This window comes from Puntigrus tetrazona, chromosome 14 (assembly GCF_018831695.1).
Source record: "Puntigrus tetrazona isolate hp1 chromosome 14, ASM1883169v1, whole genome shotgun sequence".
NCBI classification, from domain to species: Eukaryota; Metazoa; Chordata; class Actinopteri; order Cypriniformes; family Cyprinidae; genus Puntigrus; species Puntigrus tetrazona.
The window spans coordinates 5,445,999-5,465,035 of NC_056712.1; the positions used below are offsets into that span (position 1 = coordinate 5,445,999).

Here is a 19,037-nt window from a genome sequence, read left to right on the forward strand (position 1 = left end):
ACCCTTTATTGCTTCCATGTTTGCACGATTTTTATAAATGAAAACCTCTTTAACGATCACTATTGTGACTGGTGGGATTAAATGGCAGCTATACAGTGAGTCAGATCTACTCGTGGGGCAGGAGTTGAAGCCGGCAGGTTTAATGAGCTTTAGGTGCTCTCGAGTGAAGAGGAAGAAGTCAGCATCCTCTGCTGTCACGCAGTCTAATGTGTGACTGTGTGAACCTTCCCTGAAGCTTGTTAACATTCATACAAATGCAGATGCAAATAATATGCATTGTGCAACGTAAAGCTCTTCATTTTTTTTTAAATTCATTGCCAAGGGCATGCGACTGTCTCCAATAACTTCTAATTTGCTGGAACTTGTCAGCGCCGCGTGAGACGACTCCCTTTGTTTCTCCAGCAGCTATGTAAATGAAGCGGCGCACGCTTCATCTGATTTTTGTTTTCCGTGCCTTTAAGTTTGTGCTTTGTGTTTTCAGACGGTGTTTCCCGCGCCGGCTCCGCTCTCTTCAATGAGCTGAGGAACGCAGTGTTTGGGAAAGTGGCTCAGAGCTCCATCAGGAGGATAGCCAAGAATGTCTTCCTCCATCTTCACAACCTGGACCTGGGCTTCCACCTGAGCCGGCAGACAGGAGCGCTGTCCAAAGCCATCGACCGCGGCACTCGAGGAATCAGCTTCGTGCTCAGTGCTCTGGTCTTTAACCTGGGGCCCACGCTCTTTGAAATGATTCTGGTCAGCAGCATTTTGGTAAGTCCAAAGGATGACTTCTCTCACTATTAACAACCCACTAACTATGACTTTTGCATCAATAAACTACTTATTTGCCATTATTAATAGTAGGTAAGGTAGTTGAGCATGTTTTAAGTAGGATTTGTGATTTATTAGCACTTAAATGTGCTTTATAAGTGCAGCCAACATGTTAATGTTCATGCTAATAAGCAGCTAGTGTGAATTGGCCCCTATATTAAAGTGTTATAGTTCATGGGCACAACATGAAGAGTGCCAGAACCTCCCATTAAGTGTGGTAAAATCACTGTAAAGGTGCAGTCACATTAGTGAAATTGTAGCAAAACATGGCAAGCAAAAGAGGTCTGCCGCCTTGACTCTGTAGCATACCCCAGGCAAAAACATTTTTTCAGATCTGTTTCAAGCAGACGTTTCACTACTATGAATGTGACATCATCGTTAATTACAAACCAGATCAAACCAGATTTGCATGTCAGTCACCCCATGTTTTTCACGAGGCGTTCAAAGCAGATGCAGAAAAATTGGAGGCGCATTGTCTATATTAAGTGTTTTATCAAGACGCCGTGCAGAGCTCTTCTGGACCACAAGAAACCTCAGCGCCGGTTTATATTGTGTCACCGCTTGTCACATTAAGAGGGAATAAAAATAAGTTTTTTACATAATCCGATTCTAGCAGCCAGAGCATCCAAACTGAGACGCATCTGTAAAAAACACACATTTCAAACACTGACATAACAACAAAAAACGAAATTTAAAAAAAAGTTAAAAAGTGTTTTGTTGTTAAGACATGCAAAACCCATCTGTATGTAACTGAATATGCAAAAGTTAGTTTTTTTTTTCACAGTCTGAACATGGCCTAATAAGCACAACTTAACCAGAAGTCGCTTTTAAGTCACACAGCAGCAAATTCGTGGGACCAGCTTGAATATGCAAAACTTGCATGCTGAAAGATTTTTCCCCATGGGAAACTCCTGATTGTGCTAGAAGTGCCAGCCTGTCCTAGGGAAAGTTGGAATTGCCTAACTTTATAGAAACAGTGTCTGTGCACAGCCAGCATCTCTCAGGTTCAGAAATCAGTGCTGAACACGCTAATTTTTGTGTTGAACTGTTCTGGAACTGTGTTATTAATGCAGCTTGACCATTGATTTTTAGCTGTGTCCTCCTTTGGGAGCACAAACAAAGTAGATTCTCTTTCACACAGACAGACCGTGTCTCCAGAACATGGCGCCCGCAGCAACACTACAGCGCCAGTGATTGCTCCGCCTTCTTTCTTTGCCTGCGCCTTTGGGCAGTGTTTGAAAAGAATCCCACTCTGACGTAGAAAGGTGTTTTAGGAAGATGTGGATGAATTTGAACTTTTATAAAGAATATCTTTTTAGGACTCTTACCTAACAGCTTGTAACACCCCGAAGAGAAAGGACAACTTTAATAATACTAAGACAATTCCTCCTGCAAGCAAAGAAACTGCCCGCTAGCTGTTTATCGACGTACATGCCGTTTAAATAGTTTAACAAAAAAATGAGTCGAATTAGTGTTTTAAAAATGTTATTTTGCTGCAGTGTTTGCAGTTGTAAGTCTTTAAAACAGTTGTTGTTTTTGTTGGAGATAATCAGGACAAGCATTTCACTGCTTTGAATGTGACATAAAACCCTTTGAGTTTGTGATAACAAGCACGCTGTCTGTAACTGCAACATCTGTCAGATGCAGATCTTATGGTGAGTATGTTGTGTCTTTTCCGTCCTGCACTAAAAGAGTATCTGAATTCTGAGACTCTGGAAATTGCTCTTCCTGACATTCATCAGGCCACGAATATACATAACAGCTGCAAAGTCCCTCAGTTTTATTTCTTGCCTTGCCATGCTGTTCTCTATTTGGCGGACAAAATCAACATGTTTTACAAAATCCAAAATTTCTAAAATATTTAGCCTTTCGCCTCGAAACTAAATCTTCAGTGAACTAATTTAATATAAAATGAAAAAAAAAATCATGCAGGTATTGCTCTTGAATGAAATGTTTGAGGTCATCTGATCCTTTATTCGCTTTTTAACTATAAATGTATAGAGTGTGGGAACTATGGTGTCACTTTGTAGGCGAAAACCCGGTAGCATGTTAGCATTTTAGCACATCCGCTTCCAACGTACCAATGGGTTTTCCAAAGTCAATGGGTTTTTTTTTTAAATGGGTCATAAAGCAGACCAATTACACCCCACTCATTTTTTTTTTCTAACCTTTTCTGTAAAAACTTGATTGCTAACAAGTTGCTAAATGGGACTACAGATATGTCAAAACAAGTCTTCAGAAAGAAGATGCTCGTTGTAACGATTTCCTATTGAAGCTGGGTTCGGACCATAAGGTACAGTCATATAATTATTTCATGTAAACACCACATTTACTGGCTTAGTCTCCGTGAAAGTGAAAGCAATGATGCATAGGGCTTACAGCCACTTTAAAATGAAATGTTCATAGCCACATATGAAGAAACAAGGATAAAATACCCACCCTAACAAAACCGTAGCTGAAATGTGGTACTTTATTCACTAAAATAATTCATATATCCAAAAACTCGATTACTCTGCTGTTATTAAATAGATTAAATGCACTAGATCCTAATCCTTTTCACTAAACCCGTTTAAAATTAGCAGTGGTGACGTTGAAGGCAAGCCACCATTTAGTTTAGCTTTTAAGTTCTGCCTTTTTTTTATTTAGGCATCAAAATTCATAAGTTCATTATTTTGTGAAGATTATCTTAATGGATAAAACATGCAAGTTTCATGAACTTGAAGTTGATTGAACACAGCTTATTTTTTGCCATAATCCAAAAGCCTATAGAAAAATTCTATTGCGGAAGGAACCAGTTTCATGCTAACATCCGAGGGACTCATAGTTCTCCCACTCTATTAGGTTTAGGTTTATTGTATAATAAACCCAGGAATTTAAATTGAGAATAAACCGAGTTTGCAGACCGCTATACCTGTGTGCGACTGTAAACTGTAAATATCTTTAAAAAATAACTGTAAATAAAGTTTTGGTACCATTCTGTTCCAATCATCTGCTATGAACAGCATTCAATTTTGTGTTGAGATCTTGTGTTGATATATTTTAATTTTCGTGGCTGATTTGGCACACATCCTTCTTTTTCTATAAAACCTGTTCAACGCTTAAACGTGTTTTTTTTTACTGCACTTCAATCAAATGGTTTTCCCAGCTCATGTATTGTTGCACAGCAATGAATATATGGAATAAAAGTCATTTTTTTATTCCCCAGGCTAATGTTAGACATCATTAGTAAAGTGACGCTCTGGAGTATAGCACATCGTTAACCCTTATGCTAGAGCATGTGGCGCTCTGAAATCTCCTGAAGTCACGTGATTAGCATTGTGCAATGACTATTATTCATTCACTAATAATCAATAAAGTGTTCACCAGTGAGCCCACACAGAATCTAGATTTGAAAAAGTCAGAGACCCTTCCGTCAGTCACATGCTCTAATGCTTAATACTAGACTAGTGGTTTCTTTATGTGCCTGATATTCATCTCCTCAGGTTGATTAATCAGAATCCTTTAGCGATGGCAGAAGCATTAACTCTAACAGCATATTTCTCCATTTGTCACGCTCCATTAGCCGGTGAAATGGTGAAAATGCAAGGTAAAATGAATGTGAGGATAGATGATGCATCTCTGGAGACTGGGGCCGTGTGGCTCTGCCGGTCGCTCACAGCTGTTTTGTTGTTCTTCTGCAGTATTATAAGTGTGGCGGTCAGTTTGCTCTGGTCACCGTGGGGACGCTCTCGGCCTACACCGCCTTCACCGTCGCCGTCACGCAGTGGAGGTACTGTATGAGTCTGTCACAGAGCGGCCATTGTCTGCCGTGTCGATCGCTGCTGTATTAATCACCCTCTGTGTCTCTGACCAGGACGCGCTTCAGGATTGAGATGAATAAGGCTGATAATGAGGCTGGAAACGCCGCTATCGATTCTCTCCTCAATTATGAAACTGTTAAGGTGGGTCACATGATAAACCGCTCTGCCGTTACAACATTTGCACCACGCCCAAGTGACATCTACAGCCTTGCTTTTTGTTTGGTTTCTAGGAACAAATGCTTAACAAATGTTTATCTCTCTGTTCTGACTTTGTTACTCATAATTCTGTGAAAGGTAGACTCACAATTGGCTATAAAGGCTATAAATCTCACAATTGTTACTTTCTAGCTCACAGAAATCTCACAGAATCTCCTAGATCTGACTTTTTCTCCCAACAGTGGGCTTTCATACTGAAGGGATAGCCAAAAATGAAAATTCTGTCATGACTTATTTACTTTCATCTTAATCATGTGTATTGCAGTGAGGTTTGTTGTCACACATCATTTAAGCATGTTTGATCTTCAGATTGCCTTAATCCTTGGGCTCTATGTAATGCTGGCTTGACACTATCAATTAATCGATTTTAATAAATCAACTGAGACTGCTGTGATTGATAGGAGAAGCTCAACAAATGTCAATATATGCTCTAAAATCAGCTCAAACTCTGACTGGATGCAAACGTAGTTTGAACGTTTTAGGTTTTAGAGTTGCTCTGCTCTCCTCCACAGGAGCTGCTCTCATCGGTTTTCTTCTCCGCTCCGAGTGATTGGACTCTTGTGTCAGATGTGATGAGACTTTCCAGTTTTACGGATGTCTTTGATATTACTGTAGTCGTCTGTGATTACAGGTTTTTGTATTTTTGTATTGTTCTAGACACGCAGGCACACAGGCAAGAACTGATGAGCAGCTGTCTGTAGGGCGTCTTTTTCGATCACCTCCGTTGATCAAAGCATTCGGCGCGCTCGTTTCTGAGTGACATCACCTCCCAATACAAACGCGCCTCGTAGTATAGCCCCGCCCCCTCACGTTGATTGACAGCTTTCCGTGAAGACGTAGGAAATTCAAATGCAAAAGGCACTGCTATTCCTGTTTCGGCAGGTTACATTCACAATGCAGGGAAAGTGAAAGAACAAATGTGGTAATTAACATTGCTATTTAAATATGTCATGCTCATAGCTCGTAAGACATGGAAAATAAAGCTGCAAATGGACTTTTGCGGTCATTTGCGAAAATGCAAACAGTAATGCAAGATTTGCTATTGCATTTAGATTATATCACCGTTTATGAGGCAAACAGAATCGACAATTAGTCCAGAATATAATTTCATACACGCATATTGCTGTTCAGCAAATGACAGGACGTCAGTTTTGTGCAGGTTGTGGTAAATGTAGTGCTGGTCAGTAAAATCTGCTGTGTCAGAAATACTTCAGGCTCTTTTGCAAGTTTGTTTATTTGTAAGTGTCTTAACAGGCTGTTGTGCTCAGTTTCTGTCTCAAGCCTCCGATCCTCTGCTCTTCAGCTCAATCTGTTGTGCATTCTTGTTAAGAGCAGATGTGTTTTGTGCTGGGCTTTGTTTCCTGTCTCTGGTGTCAGTGCATGTAGATTTAGTCTGACTTTAAGCCTGTGTGCATGCATAATGAGATCTCCACCCACTCCAGCTCTGTTCCACTAGCACAAACCCTCCCGTATCTGTCTGTTTCTTTCTAAACACACTGACAGTGCTAGGCCCCTCTTTAAAGCGGCCTCACTCAGAAAAAACAATCCTCCAAACATTTGCCTTATCTGATAATTGGCACAGGAGTTGATGAGCGGTACTGAAATGTTCAGAGCGTCATGACCGTGTAGGAGAGCTGTCCAGTGTGTGTTAATAAAAGTGCTGAGATGATCATACTACTTATGAAATGAAATGTCAGCACAACTTTATTCACCCAGCCTTTCAAAAGTTCTGGATCAAGTGCTGTTGTTCAGTGGTGGTGTTTTTTGTATCAACGTGCCCCTATTATGGGTAATTAAAGGTGCATATTTTGGTTTTGAGATCCCCAACAGGAAGTTGACATTCCGGCAAGGTCAAAAAACACTTTCATTGTGTGTCATGTGCATTTATTTTTTAACCTTACTTGCTCAAAAACGATTCACTCAATGATTCATTTTCCCTGACCCCTCCTTTGTGTGATGCTGATCTGCAATGGTTGGGCGAATGGTCTCGTTTTCATCTCTTCTCATCTGTAATGGCTGAAAAAGCTTTGTGTTCAGCGAGCGATATGCTAATGTTTTACATGGACATCAACATGAAACGTCTTGGGATTTATTTTAAAATTTTTGCGTCATAGATATAAGTTTGACTTTGTTGCTAGGCCAAAATTATGGTTGGTATTAATGTGTTGGAAAAATGCAGTGTTTAATTTCTAATTTTATTTTCTTGTCTGGGTTGCTCTGCAGAACTCTGTCACCGTCCTCCACACAACCAGCAGTGGCTGTTTATCGCCACGCCGCTGTTTGTCACATTTCAGAACTAATTAATTGTGGCGCTCTTGTGTTTCAGAGCTGTGCGGCTCTCTGTGCAGCTGTCTTCACTCCCATCATTCTCAGTGCTCAAGAGTCTCAGATGTTTGAGCCGTTCAGTATCATCTCTGAGCCTGTGAAGGCCTTAGGCTTTGGTTTACTCAGCTGCTGCCATTTCGAGATGAGATTGTAGCTTTAATGACATCTGGATGTGTGATTGAGGCATCACCAGCGTGTTCATGTGTGCTACAGCTCGTTACATGCTTAATTTCACATCCCAGAGACCTTTAACTGTCATAAGCTGACTGATACCGATACTGATAAATATCATGCTATTTCTTGTAGTTTCTTAGTATGTAAATGGAAAAATAAACCATTAACCAAAAGCCCTAACCTTTTTTATTTAGAATAAACAGTAGGTGCTGACCATTACAAATTCTAGCTTCTGATTTATAACCCATTCAAATAAAGTGCCCCTATTAAACTACCTTTCACGCAGTGCCTAAGTGAATGAAAACACCCTGCACAGTTTTAAGTCAGAATGTGTACCGTGTATAAAGCTCTTTTAAAGTTAAAACCGTGGTATGTGTCTCTCAAAAGAAAGAGTCAACACTGAATCATTGAAACAAGTTATTTTTAAAATGAATCCCAAGCCAATTCACGCTGACGTCAACACGAAACATCATACTGCTGTCTTTTCCGTGTTGGTCTGGATGAAAATGCGAACGAATTCCTCACCACTAGGTATCGCTTTTGGATCGGTAATAAAGAGAGCTTCGGAAAACGAATAGTTTGGGCAAGGTTAAAAAAATAAATACATATAAATAAAACACAATGGAAGTTTTTTGACCTTACGTGCATGTCAGCCTGTTGTTGGCGACTCTCAACACCTAAATACGAACCTTTCATTAACCATAAGAGGGGCACTTTAATGTAGTCAACATCAGCGGCTTTTTTTGTCATTTACACACCCATTAAACTTTGAGGAGTAACACACTTACAGATGATGGTCATTGCTACGTTGTTGGCACTCTGGAGCCACATTTATAGTCAGGGTTTGAAATTTGTCTTGTCTAGTGTGCATAGCCTCAAGCTTTCTCATTCATTTTCTTCTCATTTTATTTATTTATTTTTTGGGGGCTAGTAGAAGTTGCCGGTAATTTAAAAATTCAGTAGCCAAAATTGGCTGGTAAGTTAGAAAGTTGATTTCAAACCCTGATAATAACTCATGTTACCATGCTTAAAGGAATAGTCTGTCCCAAAAGTTCTGTAATTTATTCACCTGGACGTTTTTCCAAGTCCGTGTGGACTCTTTGGTTACCAGCATTCTTCAAAATATAATCTTTTGTGTCTTTCATGTATCTCTAAACTTACGAATATCATGACGTTCCTTCAGTAGCCGTTCTTTTTCTGCTTCTCTTTCTTTCAGTACTTCAACAATGAGAAGTACGAGGCGGATCGTTATGATAGTTTTCTGAAGGTGTACGAGTCGTCGTCCCTGAAGACCACCTCTACTCTGGCGATGCTCAACTTCGGTCAGAGCGCCATCTTCAGCGTCGGCCTCACTGCTATCATGGTGCTGGCAAGCAAAGGCATAATGGCAGGTGAAAAATCAGTGATTTCTAGTAGCCCTTTTTTCATTTCAAATTTTCAATTACAGCATGCCTCAGCAACACGTAGTTACATGCTAATTGAAGACGCATGTGGCCAGGAAGTCCAGTCCAGCCAATAAAAGCAGGTGTAAGGGTGTAAGCCGACTCGGGCAGTGATCTGTGAAGGCCACGTGTAAATGAGGTTTTTCTGTTAGAGCTGTGCGATAAATGAAAATGGATTATGGATTATTCTGACAGTCTATATCACACAGCAGAAATAAAGGCACACACATTTTTTTCACACGCGACCTCAAACACGTTACACTCAAAGTATGCGTTTCAATAAACTAGGACATGAACACACCAACTTCATCTCCAGATCTGCTCTGAGAGTCACTTCACCAGCTTCCTTTGAGAAAAACCACCATCAAATTCACACTTATACTCACAAATCTCCAGTTTGGTTTAACTTGCGTTTAAATTGACAGAATATAAAAAAAAATCATTTTTTTAACCCATGTTTTAGTTTATAAGCATCTTATAAGTGTTTTGGTAAACTATTGATTATATTATTTTAATTTGAATCAATTTAGTAAGACACCGTATTTGATTTATATATTTTTATTAAAACATAAAACTGAATCAATACAAAATACTCTGACAAAACATTAGTTAAAGTAAAGATTGCAGCATGCAGGCCATCCAGTTCTTCTCCTGTTTAACTGCTCTTGACTTAAAATACACAACCAGACACAGTTCAGAAATGTAACTTGTCGTTTGCATAAAAACAATTGTTGTGTGGCAGAAAATGCGCATTGATGCATCTTTATTATATACGTTACATAGGTGAACTTTGTAGTTTTAAAGGGTTAGTTTACTCGAAAAAACTCAATTAGTTACTCGTGTTTGAAGCATTTTAGGTGTATGTGACTTTATTCTTTCAGACCAATCAGAGTTATATAAAACAGTAGTCCAGGTCCCTCAAAGCCTTTCCATGGGACTGTTGTCAAGCGTTCAGAAGACGTGAAATAAAGTATGTGCATCCATAATAAGACATCCCTCACACGCATCCGGGGGTCCATGCATTGTAAGAAGAATGTCCATGTTTCTTATTTTCTCACTTTTTCACAACCTTTTTTAAACACACACTGAAGCAGGTACTCAAGGTGTTAGAAACTTCCACGAGTCTCAATTTGAAACACTTGACCCTTAGGATTGGTTTTGTGGTCCAGTGTTGTCTGAAGATGCTGCGGTGATATCCAGCCCTACATTCTGTGTGCTTTGGCTTCTTCTCTCCGCAGGCAGCATGACTGTGGGGGATCTGGTGATGGTGAACGGCCTGCTCTTCCAGCTCTCTATGCCGCTCAACTTCTTGGGCACGGTGTACCGAGAGACCCGGCAGGCCCTCATAGACATGAACACGCTCTTCACTCTGCTCAGCGTCGACACCAAGATAAAGGTGCGCCAGGCCTTCACTGCCGCAGAATTAAACCAATCATTTTAATGTGAATAGCTGTATTATTCGCTCCGACCGTTATGAAATGTCAGAGCTTTTTCAAAATGCGTGACAAGAGCTTCCTTTCAGAGCAGAGTATTACAAATCGAAGCATTAATGCCTGTCATTCGTCGTAGTATTTGTTTTAATCCCCAAAACATTTGAGTGTTTTCTGTCTTTCATGGCGTCGGTGGGGGGAGGTTGATGAATCTCATTCTTCGTTTGGCTAATTTCGTATGCAGCCTGTAATTACCGTGAATAAAATCTGTCTGATTGTTCGCAGTGATCAGTAATGGTTTTCACCGTGTGACAGCGCTGCCCATCAAGCCATTATTGAGAGACCTTAATTTGATTTCTCAAATAACGCATCTGTGTGTAGAATTGGTGTAAAAGTGCTACACGAGAGCCATTGTTTTGGCAATGCCATTAGTATGGATTGACTTGGAAATACGTTTGAAAAGGGCCATTTTTCAGTTTCAAGCTTCAAAATGTAAATTTGCGACCGCTAAATGTGTTTTTTATAACCTTTGTGTCCGAAGGAGAAAGAAATGGCCCCGGCGCTGCTCGTTACACCCCAGGAAGCCACCATCAGGTTCGAGGATGTGTATTTTGAGTACTTGGAGGGACAAAAGGTGCTTAACGGGGTTTCTTTTGAAGTACCTGCGGGGAAAAAGGTGGCCATTGTCGGTGGCAGTGGATCTGGGTAAGTGCTCCAGGAAAGACATACTTATGTTAGGTTTCTCTGAACTTGGAGCAATAGGGTTCAAATTGGAGCTCTATTACTTTGAGAAATATAGCAGTAAAGGCAAAGACTCTTTGGAGTGAGAACTGTTAGATATGAGGGCTTTTTGCCGTTTAACGCTTTAAAAAGACAGGATCTCGTCATTTGAGCCAAAGACAAGTAAATATCCTCATGCTCATTTTGTTGTTGCCAGTCTTTGTCAAACTCGGACATTTAACCTTGCTTGTTCAGTTAGGATTATTGCACACCTTTATTGCGTCTGAAGTTCTTGCACGTTAAAAAATAAATCCAATGCCCCCAAAACCTTCGTCCGTCTTAAAAAAAAAAAGAAATGGATTGTGTTAAATCTTGGCATCCGTAGCAAGCGTTGTGAAAGGTGTTCGCTCAAGCGGATGGAAAAACCAGAATGGCATCTGAGAAGTTGATCGTTTCATCTCGCAGCACAAAGCACTGTCTGACAAACAACGTGCGGAATAAAAAGACTGAATATAAATATAAATATTAACTTTGAAATGCTGGGGATAATCCTGCAGCTCCTTGATAAGGAAGGAGGAAGAGAGAGAGTGACAAAAATTTCTTTTGCACATTTTTTTTTTGCAACAGATTCATTACTAGTGCTGTCAAACTATTCATAAAAAAGGTTTTTGTTTACACGTGTACATTATAAATAAAGACATGCAGCATACATATTTTCAAATATTTACATGTGCATATTTATTATATAAATATTTATATAAATGTTTATATAAATATTTAATATATATTAAGTGCTGTCAAAGGATTAAGCATGATTAATGGCTTACAACATTAAATGTGTGTGTACTTTATTGTGTTGTGTGTGTGTGTGTGTGTGTGTGTATATATAAACAGACACATGCATATATATTTTAGGAAAATGTTATATATATATATATATATATATATATATATATATATGTGTGTGTATATATATATATATATATATATATATATATATATATATATGTGTGTGTGTATATATGTGTATATATATATATTACATTTTATTCAAACAAAAACAGTTTGACAGCAGCAAACTGTATAGACTCAATGCGTGTGTGTGTGTGTGTGTGTTTGCAATAACTTTTAGTCTTCAGGTAAATGAGCAGCACTTTCACACTGCAATAGAAATAGAGCAAAATAGAATTTGACAGCGCTTACAGGTTCCCCTTTGTTATGTCTTTAGAAAGAGCACGATTGTCCGCTTGCTCTTTCGTTTCTACGAGCCGCAGCAGGGCAGCATCTTCATCGCAGGCCAGAACATTCGTGACGTCAGTCTGGAGAGCTTGAGGAAGGCCGTGGGCGTCGTGCCGCAGGTGAGCCTCGTTCTGAGAGTCATCAGATCTAATTATCACCTCATTACAGAACAGTTTTATTTACTTCTTTTAAAATAAATATCTTATTATAAATTAGCAGTGAGGTACCATGGGAACCATAATCAGACCTACTTAGAGGCTGTGAAAAAAAGTCACGAGAATTACCTGCGTGCCATGTTGAATAAGAATCAAATGTAAATGTAATTTCAGGACGCCGTGCTTTTCCACAATACGATATTTTACAATCTGCTGTACGGTAACATCAGTGCGACCGCCGAGGACGTCTACCGTGTGGCCAGACTCGCTGGAATCCATGACGCCGTTCTCCGAATGCCTCACGGATACGAGACGCAGGTCGGAGAGCGAGGCCTGAAGCTGTCAGGTACGAACCCAGCCCTCGGCGCTTCTGAGCGGAGCAGAAGGGCTTCTTCTCGAGTGATCTAGAGCGGCTTTCTCTTCTGACAGGTGGAGAGAAGCAGCGTGTGGCCATCGCACGGGCCATCCTCAAGAACCCTCCCATCTTGCTGTACGATGAAGCCACTTCTTCACTAGACTCCATCACCGAAGAGGTGAGATCCGCATGTCGTTGAAAGAGAACGAGTTAAATATAGTTCGGATCGTTAAGAATTAAGTGTCAGGTGCTTCACAAACTGATCTGCTCGTGTGTGTGTGTCATTGCGGTCATTCTTGCTTTAGTTTCAACAAATTTAATAAAAATCATCTGTTTTTGTAGCACATCAACCACTTAAGAGATCAAGCTAAAATCGCTTCAAGACGTGACCGCTTTAAAAGCATAGTTCACCCAAAACTAAAAGTGTGCTCTTAATTTACGCACCCTCAGGTCATCCAAGATGCACGAGACTTTTTCTTTCAGTAGCTGAAACCGTGCTCCTCGGTGAGAAAATACTTAGAGGCTGCATGTTTTTGAGAAGAAAAAAAGCATCAAGGAACACAAAATGAATACCCGTGAGATATTGTGTGTATATTTAGTGTGTATGGATCAGAGACATCAAGATGGCTGCGTCAAAAGAAATTGACAATGATGGAAAGCACATTGAATGTAAAAAAAAAAAAGTGTCTACTTTTAAGGTTTGGTTGGAAAAATAAGGTTGAAATATTGTTACATTGTCATTCAGTGTAACACGATATTTTCTTGACTCCTACAGATTAAATTAAATTAAATTTTATTGCGTAAAAAAAATCGTACTTTTATCAAAACCTAGGATAGTGTTTGGAAAAAAAAAAAAAAAAAAAAAAGTAAAATTACAACTAATTAGTATTTGGGGTGTAATAGATGTTTGTTGTGAATATTCCTGTCAAGACACTGATTGACATTTTAGTGGGTCATTTTAGTAAATCAGGGAGAAATGTGTGATTTATTTATTTTTGGCTTATAAATACAAAAACTAAATACAGTTATTTTAAATGGAAAACAATTTAAAGCAGTGTTACCTTTTTTGATTTTATGGTTAAACCCTTTTTTGTCTTTGACCCACATATAGAAACTCAAACATTCATATATTATTCATATATTAAATTAGATTTGTATATAATAATAGGCATATGCAAATGCATGTACATGAAAACCTTTTCAAAATATGTACAAGCATATCACTTTATTTATTATGCATGGGCGATATGGGCAAAAAAATTATCACGATAATGTTTGCGATAACGATACCTATATATATATATATATATACATGCCGCTACACCAAAGGCTGACTACCTAACAAGGTTTTTCCCCATGTTTTGCCAATTTTATTCACCATTAAATTTATTTACTTAACACTAAACATTTTTTAAAAATACCTATAACTACACCAACAAAGCACAAAATAGGAAATACTATTGTAGGACATTTTTGAGACCCCCCCCCTTCTTAAATCAGGCATGTATTTAAAAAAATAAAAATTACTCTACAAATAAATGAGCAGAATACTTTCAAAACATTGAACAATATTACAGAACAGTGTTTGAACACTGTGACTGTTTTAAGAAACGCATTACTAGAGCTGTTGAAATTTATTATTATCATTATTATTGTCATACTTTTCTTACTTCATTTTAAAAATGCATGAAATAGTTACCTAGCAGTAACACCGTTTCAGGCAGATCTGGACTTTAAGCCCTGACTAACAAGCAGATACAGTGATCTCACGCAGCGCTCTTTGAAACGGCGACATACACAAAACAGCTTATTTACTAATCATTTGAGGCTGTTTTTTAAATGCTTTTACACTGCCCACATTTATGCTGCATTAGCACGCTCCTATATTTTATCACGTCGTGTCATTCGGTTTAATTGATTCAGTTTTTCCGTTTATTCGAGCACCGAAAGAGCAGTTTCGGTTGCCAAACTCCACCGTCGAGTTTTTCTTTTGCTATTTGATGGAATGTGAATGCAAACAATGTATTTGTGGTACTCTCCCATTCACTGCTCGTCAAGTTAACCCGACTGTGACAACTCCTCTGCGGAGAAACCCGGAAACGTGAAAAAGGTCCATGAAAATCAAAACGTTAAGTTTGGATGCGGTTCATCTTTCGACAGCTCTAGCGAGTACATTATCAGAGCACTCCATAATGTGAAAAGTGTATATTTTATGACTTAAGCGTATGAGTTTAGACCTCACTCCAGACTCTCTAATGTCGGTAGCCATTGACTACCAAGGTGCACGGTTTCAGCTAAAATCTTCCTTCCTGTTCTACTAAAGTAAGAGTGCGTTTTATTTAAATCTCCCTCCTAACACCAGCCAGATTGAGCAGGTTTCTGACTGCGTTTGTGTGCTAAAAGACCAAACCTTTCTGGTTTATCTGCCTAGTTCTTGAACTGTTTAGCGGTGTACATCTAACCACCATCACTAACAGATCTTTAAAGATTGAATTTCTGCTCAAAGCTGCTGCTTTTCCCCTGTTGCTTTGAGAACACTCTTCATTTGATATTTACACTAAGCTTTTTCATTTTCAGGAGGCTTTATGCCTTATTATACTCAAGGAAGTGTTTGCTCTGTTGGCTTTCGACAGTGTTTTAATGTATCTTATTGTCAGAAGGTCTTCATATAAATCCTGTCAATCATATCAGCTCTTGTTATTGTGGGGAAATGTTGCTGTCATGAAGCAGACGGCTTCTTAATGAAACATCACCGAAGCTTTCTCAGGCTTGCAGAGTCATTCAGAGGAAGGAAGGATAAAAGAGAAGCGACATTTTTATTCTTTGCCTCGTTTTCTTTCCAGAATATTCTGACTTCCATGAAGGAGATGGTGAGGGACAGAACATCTGTCTTTATTGCACACCGGCTGTCCACCATCGTGGATGCAGATGAGATTATTGTACTAAATCAGGTAAGCTCGTCTGAAACCTGTGAATGTGTGTGACAGGTGCTGCAGCGTCCAGGAATCATGATGAGCAGCAGATATAAAGCACAACAAATATACATATAAGCACACGTAAAGCAACAGCTATAAAGACTCCACAGTACAAAAAAGTCCCAGGCAGTTTTGAACTTTGACCCCAGTGGCTGCTGACCTTTTGAGGAGCAGCCCGTGACTACTGATGAGTTTATAATGATTGATTGAATGGCAAGCGATGATGTTGGGAAAGATTACGTTATATGTTTTTTCATTGCAGTATGTGTAATACATTTTTTGGATTTTGAATATTATTTATGTATTTAGGATTAGAAAAAGATTTGGTGTTCATATTTGGGTTTATTGTTTACGTTAAAATCTCTATCAGTGTTAATAATAATAATAATAATAATAATAATAATAATAATAATGAGTATGACTTAATAGTGATTGAGTATAATATCCATTGTGAAAAATATTAAATCAGAAAAATATAGATTAAAAATTGCCCCAATAATACACTTTACTCTATTATTAATATGAAAGTTCTTGCACCGTTCTCTGTGTACAGAGACTTTATATGTACGTCCTAATATCATAATTCAGTGGTAAACTTTGTACACCCCTGCAGTAAGTCCTTATTATTGACGTGACTTAATGATAATGAATGAGCATAAAAAAGTCCGCTTCTTTTAACTGTTTGTTTGTATGCAGTATGCTCCTCTGCTAAAAGGCATTAATTCATCCATATTTCAGGGCTATAGAGTTTTACTTTGTGTACTTGTTGTATGGTGGACGTATGACGCTGCGGCGGGAAACAAAAGCTCGCATATCTCCATTGATGAAGAGATTCATGCAGCCCGTGTTGTCATGAACGCTGCAGAACAACATTCATGTGCCACTCACTTCTTGCGTCTGTCAGCCTGTGGGCGACACTGGCTTTGGGTGGTTTGCAAGAATCTGGGTTCTCTTCATACGTTTGGCTGTTTCAGGTTATCGGAGAAAGACAATGAGAAGTACGGCCTCGTCAAATGGCCTTTCCGTGACTCTCTCGTGGAGCTCAAAGCAGCACACGACACTGGCGTTGAAGTCCTAATGTGAGGCATGTGAAAGAGATCTATAGGGAAACATCAGCATGCCTCTCTTACAGTGTTTGGCCCTGAGTCATCATCGTGTCATTGTTGGATTGTTACGTGGAAAGTAGTTTCAGATCCTTATGGCGCTCATAGATGGGGAAAAAGCATTCATTTAAATGCGTCTTGTGTATCTTTTATTGATGATGAAGAAAGCCCTCTCGCTGCTGTCCTTGTGTATTGTTCTGCTGTCGACATCCAGTCTGTTGGTAAAAGGGAGCTTGCGAAACGATGCCTGCATCCTCCAAAGTTGCCCTTGAGAGGGGTGTGGAGTTTGTCAGCGGCATACAGCATTTTAGATTCACATCACTTCCTCCTTTTCTTCCAGTGGACCGTGCAGAGGCTGTGGCTGTGACATGATGGTGACTGGTTATGTGTCATCAGATTCTGAAAATGAAGTACTTCCATTTTGAAATGATGTAAAATACTAAGAAATGAAATCAAACATTTGTGTTTGTGATAAATGTATTTTTGTGAAAAATATAAGGTAAATTGGAGTCTTTATAAACAATATTTATCATAAACGCCAAGCGAAGTGAAACTGCGTGCGGGAAATGTGTGTAGAAATAAGCTTGATGCACAGATCTTCTTGAAATTACATTTTTTTACAATTTCTAAAAAAGATTATATTTTGAGGATTTGTGCACACCAGTGATTACGAAAATTATTTCCATCCAGAAATAGTTCGCCCCTGCTATACATACAAAAACGGAGAGAGATTAATGAACAAAACCTTAATAAAGACGCATTAAACCCTGATAGCACATTGATTTCAATATTTAAAATCAATCCCTATGATTGAATGTGACTTGCTAATAAACCGTACAGTGAAAGGCTTGTGTTTACAGCTTTTACAGAAGAGATTCACTAGTACTAGATTCACAATCACAGCATTTGCATTCAGACGCTCTTTACTGCAGAAAGGCTGTGATAAGTTAGCAGTGAATCTCCAGCGCTTCCTTCAGCCGGTGGCAGACACACGCAGGTCGATGCATGCTTCAGATGCGAGCGTCTTCATCTGTGTGAGAGCAGAGGGCAGCCTGCGGGGGCTGGCCCCTTACATTTCCAGCTCATTAACAGTGGAAATACCTTTTGCCCAGTGCTCAGCGACACCTTTGTTTGTCTCCCATGTGTGGAGACCTTTTCAATCTGGATGTGTGTGTGTGTGTGTGTGTGTGTGTGTGGGGGGTGGAGCACGTGATGCAGCCGCTCGCCGGAGAAAACCAACCAACATCACGTCCTCAGATCCAAGAAACACAAGCAGATATCGGCGTGCATCAAAAATGGGTCATAATTACAGCGATCCGAGCTGTCAGCGACACGGCTGCTAAAAATACTAGCAGGGTTTGAGTCTTGCTTGGCAAAAGTGGCGTGGTAATTGATGCGAGTACCTAGCAAACAGCCGGGAGACTGCTTGACTTGTCATTGTGCGAGCTGATTTCATACTTGGCTTTGTTGCTGGCAGTCTTTTAAGAGGCAGTGCTGCATGTACGCCCACACCGCCGCAGTCTCGGCTCTCTGTAGACCTTTCTCAAACATCACACTGTCTCTCTGTCAGTGCCCCTGCATGGCCCTGAATCTCTTGTTTTGCCCAGTTCTTCCAATTTGGATGCAGCTGCACAGTCGCTCTGTCTGCAGGAGACTTTATGCTGCTGAATATCAAGGCGTCAATCAAAGAAAGCAGGCTTAAATGCTGAATAACAGCCTCTGGCCTCCTGAAACGATCCCGAGGCAGAGGCCGTGTGAACGCTTGGGACGGCCCTTGCGGAAAACGACCTTGCATGCTCTTTAACAAGTCTTGGTAAAAGTTAAATGATTATTCTGGGGACAGAACATGTTTCCTTGCCTGCACGCCGTCTCTCTGTTCGTGAAAACAAACATTTTTCATTTATAGCGTGGCACAGATTCTTTTATTGAGTTATATTCAGTAGAGTCTGCAAGCTCGAGGCTTGGTGCTTAATTGTTCTCGAGGAGCGCATGTGTTCCTTATTTGAAAGATGCAGGAGCGCGTCGAGAACAATTAGAATGCATCAAATTTCTTTTTCCTCAATAAAGCGATACGAGGAGACATTTAAAATCAGGGTTACTTGATTTATTTAAAACAGAAAGTACGGCAGTTTTTTAATATATTTCTTCCTCAAGGTCCAAGCGCACTGATCCAAAATTTCTTCATGGTTAAAAAATCACGTTGTGTCCATCACATTTACACACTACCTCCGAAACTTTCCTGGAAGAATAAATCAATCGGATCAGGTTCGATTTTATGATGTTCCTGTCCGTA

At 39.6% G+C, this 19,037-nt stretch overlaps 1 protein-coding gene across 1 annotated transcript in view; it reads left to right on the forward strand.

The window, feature by feature from the left end:
- abcb7 (ATP-binding cassette, sub-family B (MDR/TAP), member 7) overlaps nt 1-19,037 on the forward strand; it is a 32,128-nt gene that overhangs the window by 11,612 nt on the left and 1,479 nt on the right. The window contains 10 exon segments of the mRNA XM_043257104.1: nt 482-750; nt 4,491-4,579; nt 4,664-4,751; nt 8,542-8,716; nt 10,006-10,163; nt 10,739-10,902; nt 12,146-12,275; nt 12,486-12,657; nt 12,741-12,844; nt 15,510-15,617. Of these exon segments, the coding sequence (XP_043113039.1) occupies nt 482-750; nt 4,491-4,579; nt 4,664-4,751; nt 8,542-8,716; nt 10,006-10,163; nt 10,739-10,902; nt 12,146-12,275; nt 12,486-12,657; nt 12,741-12,844; nt 15,510-15,617 (1,457 nt within the window).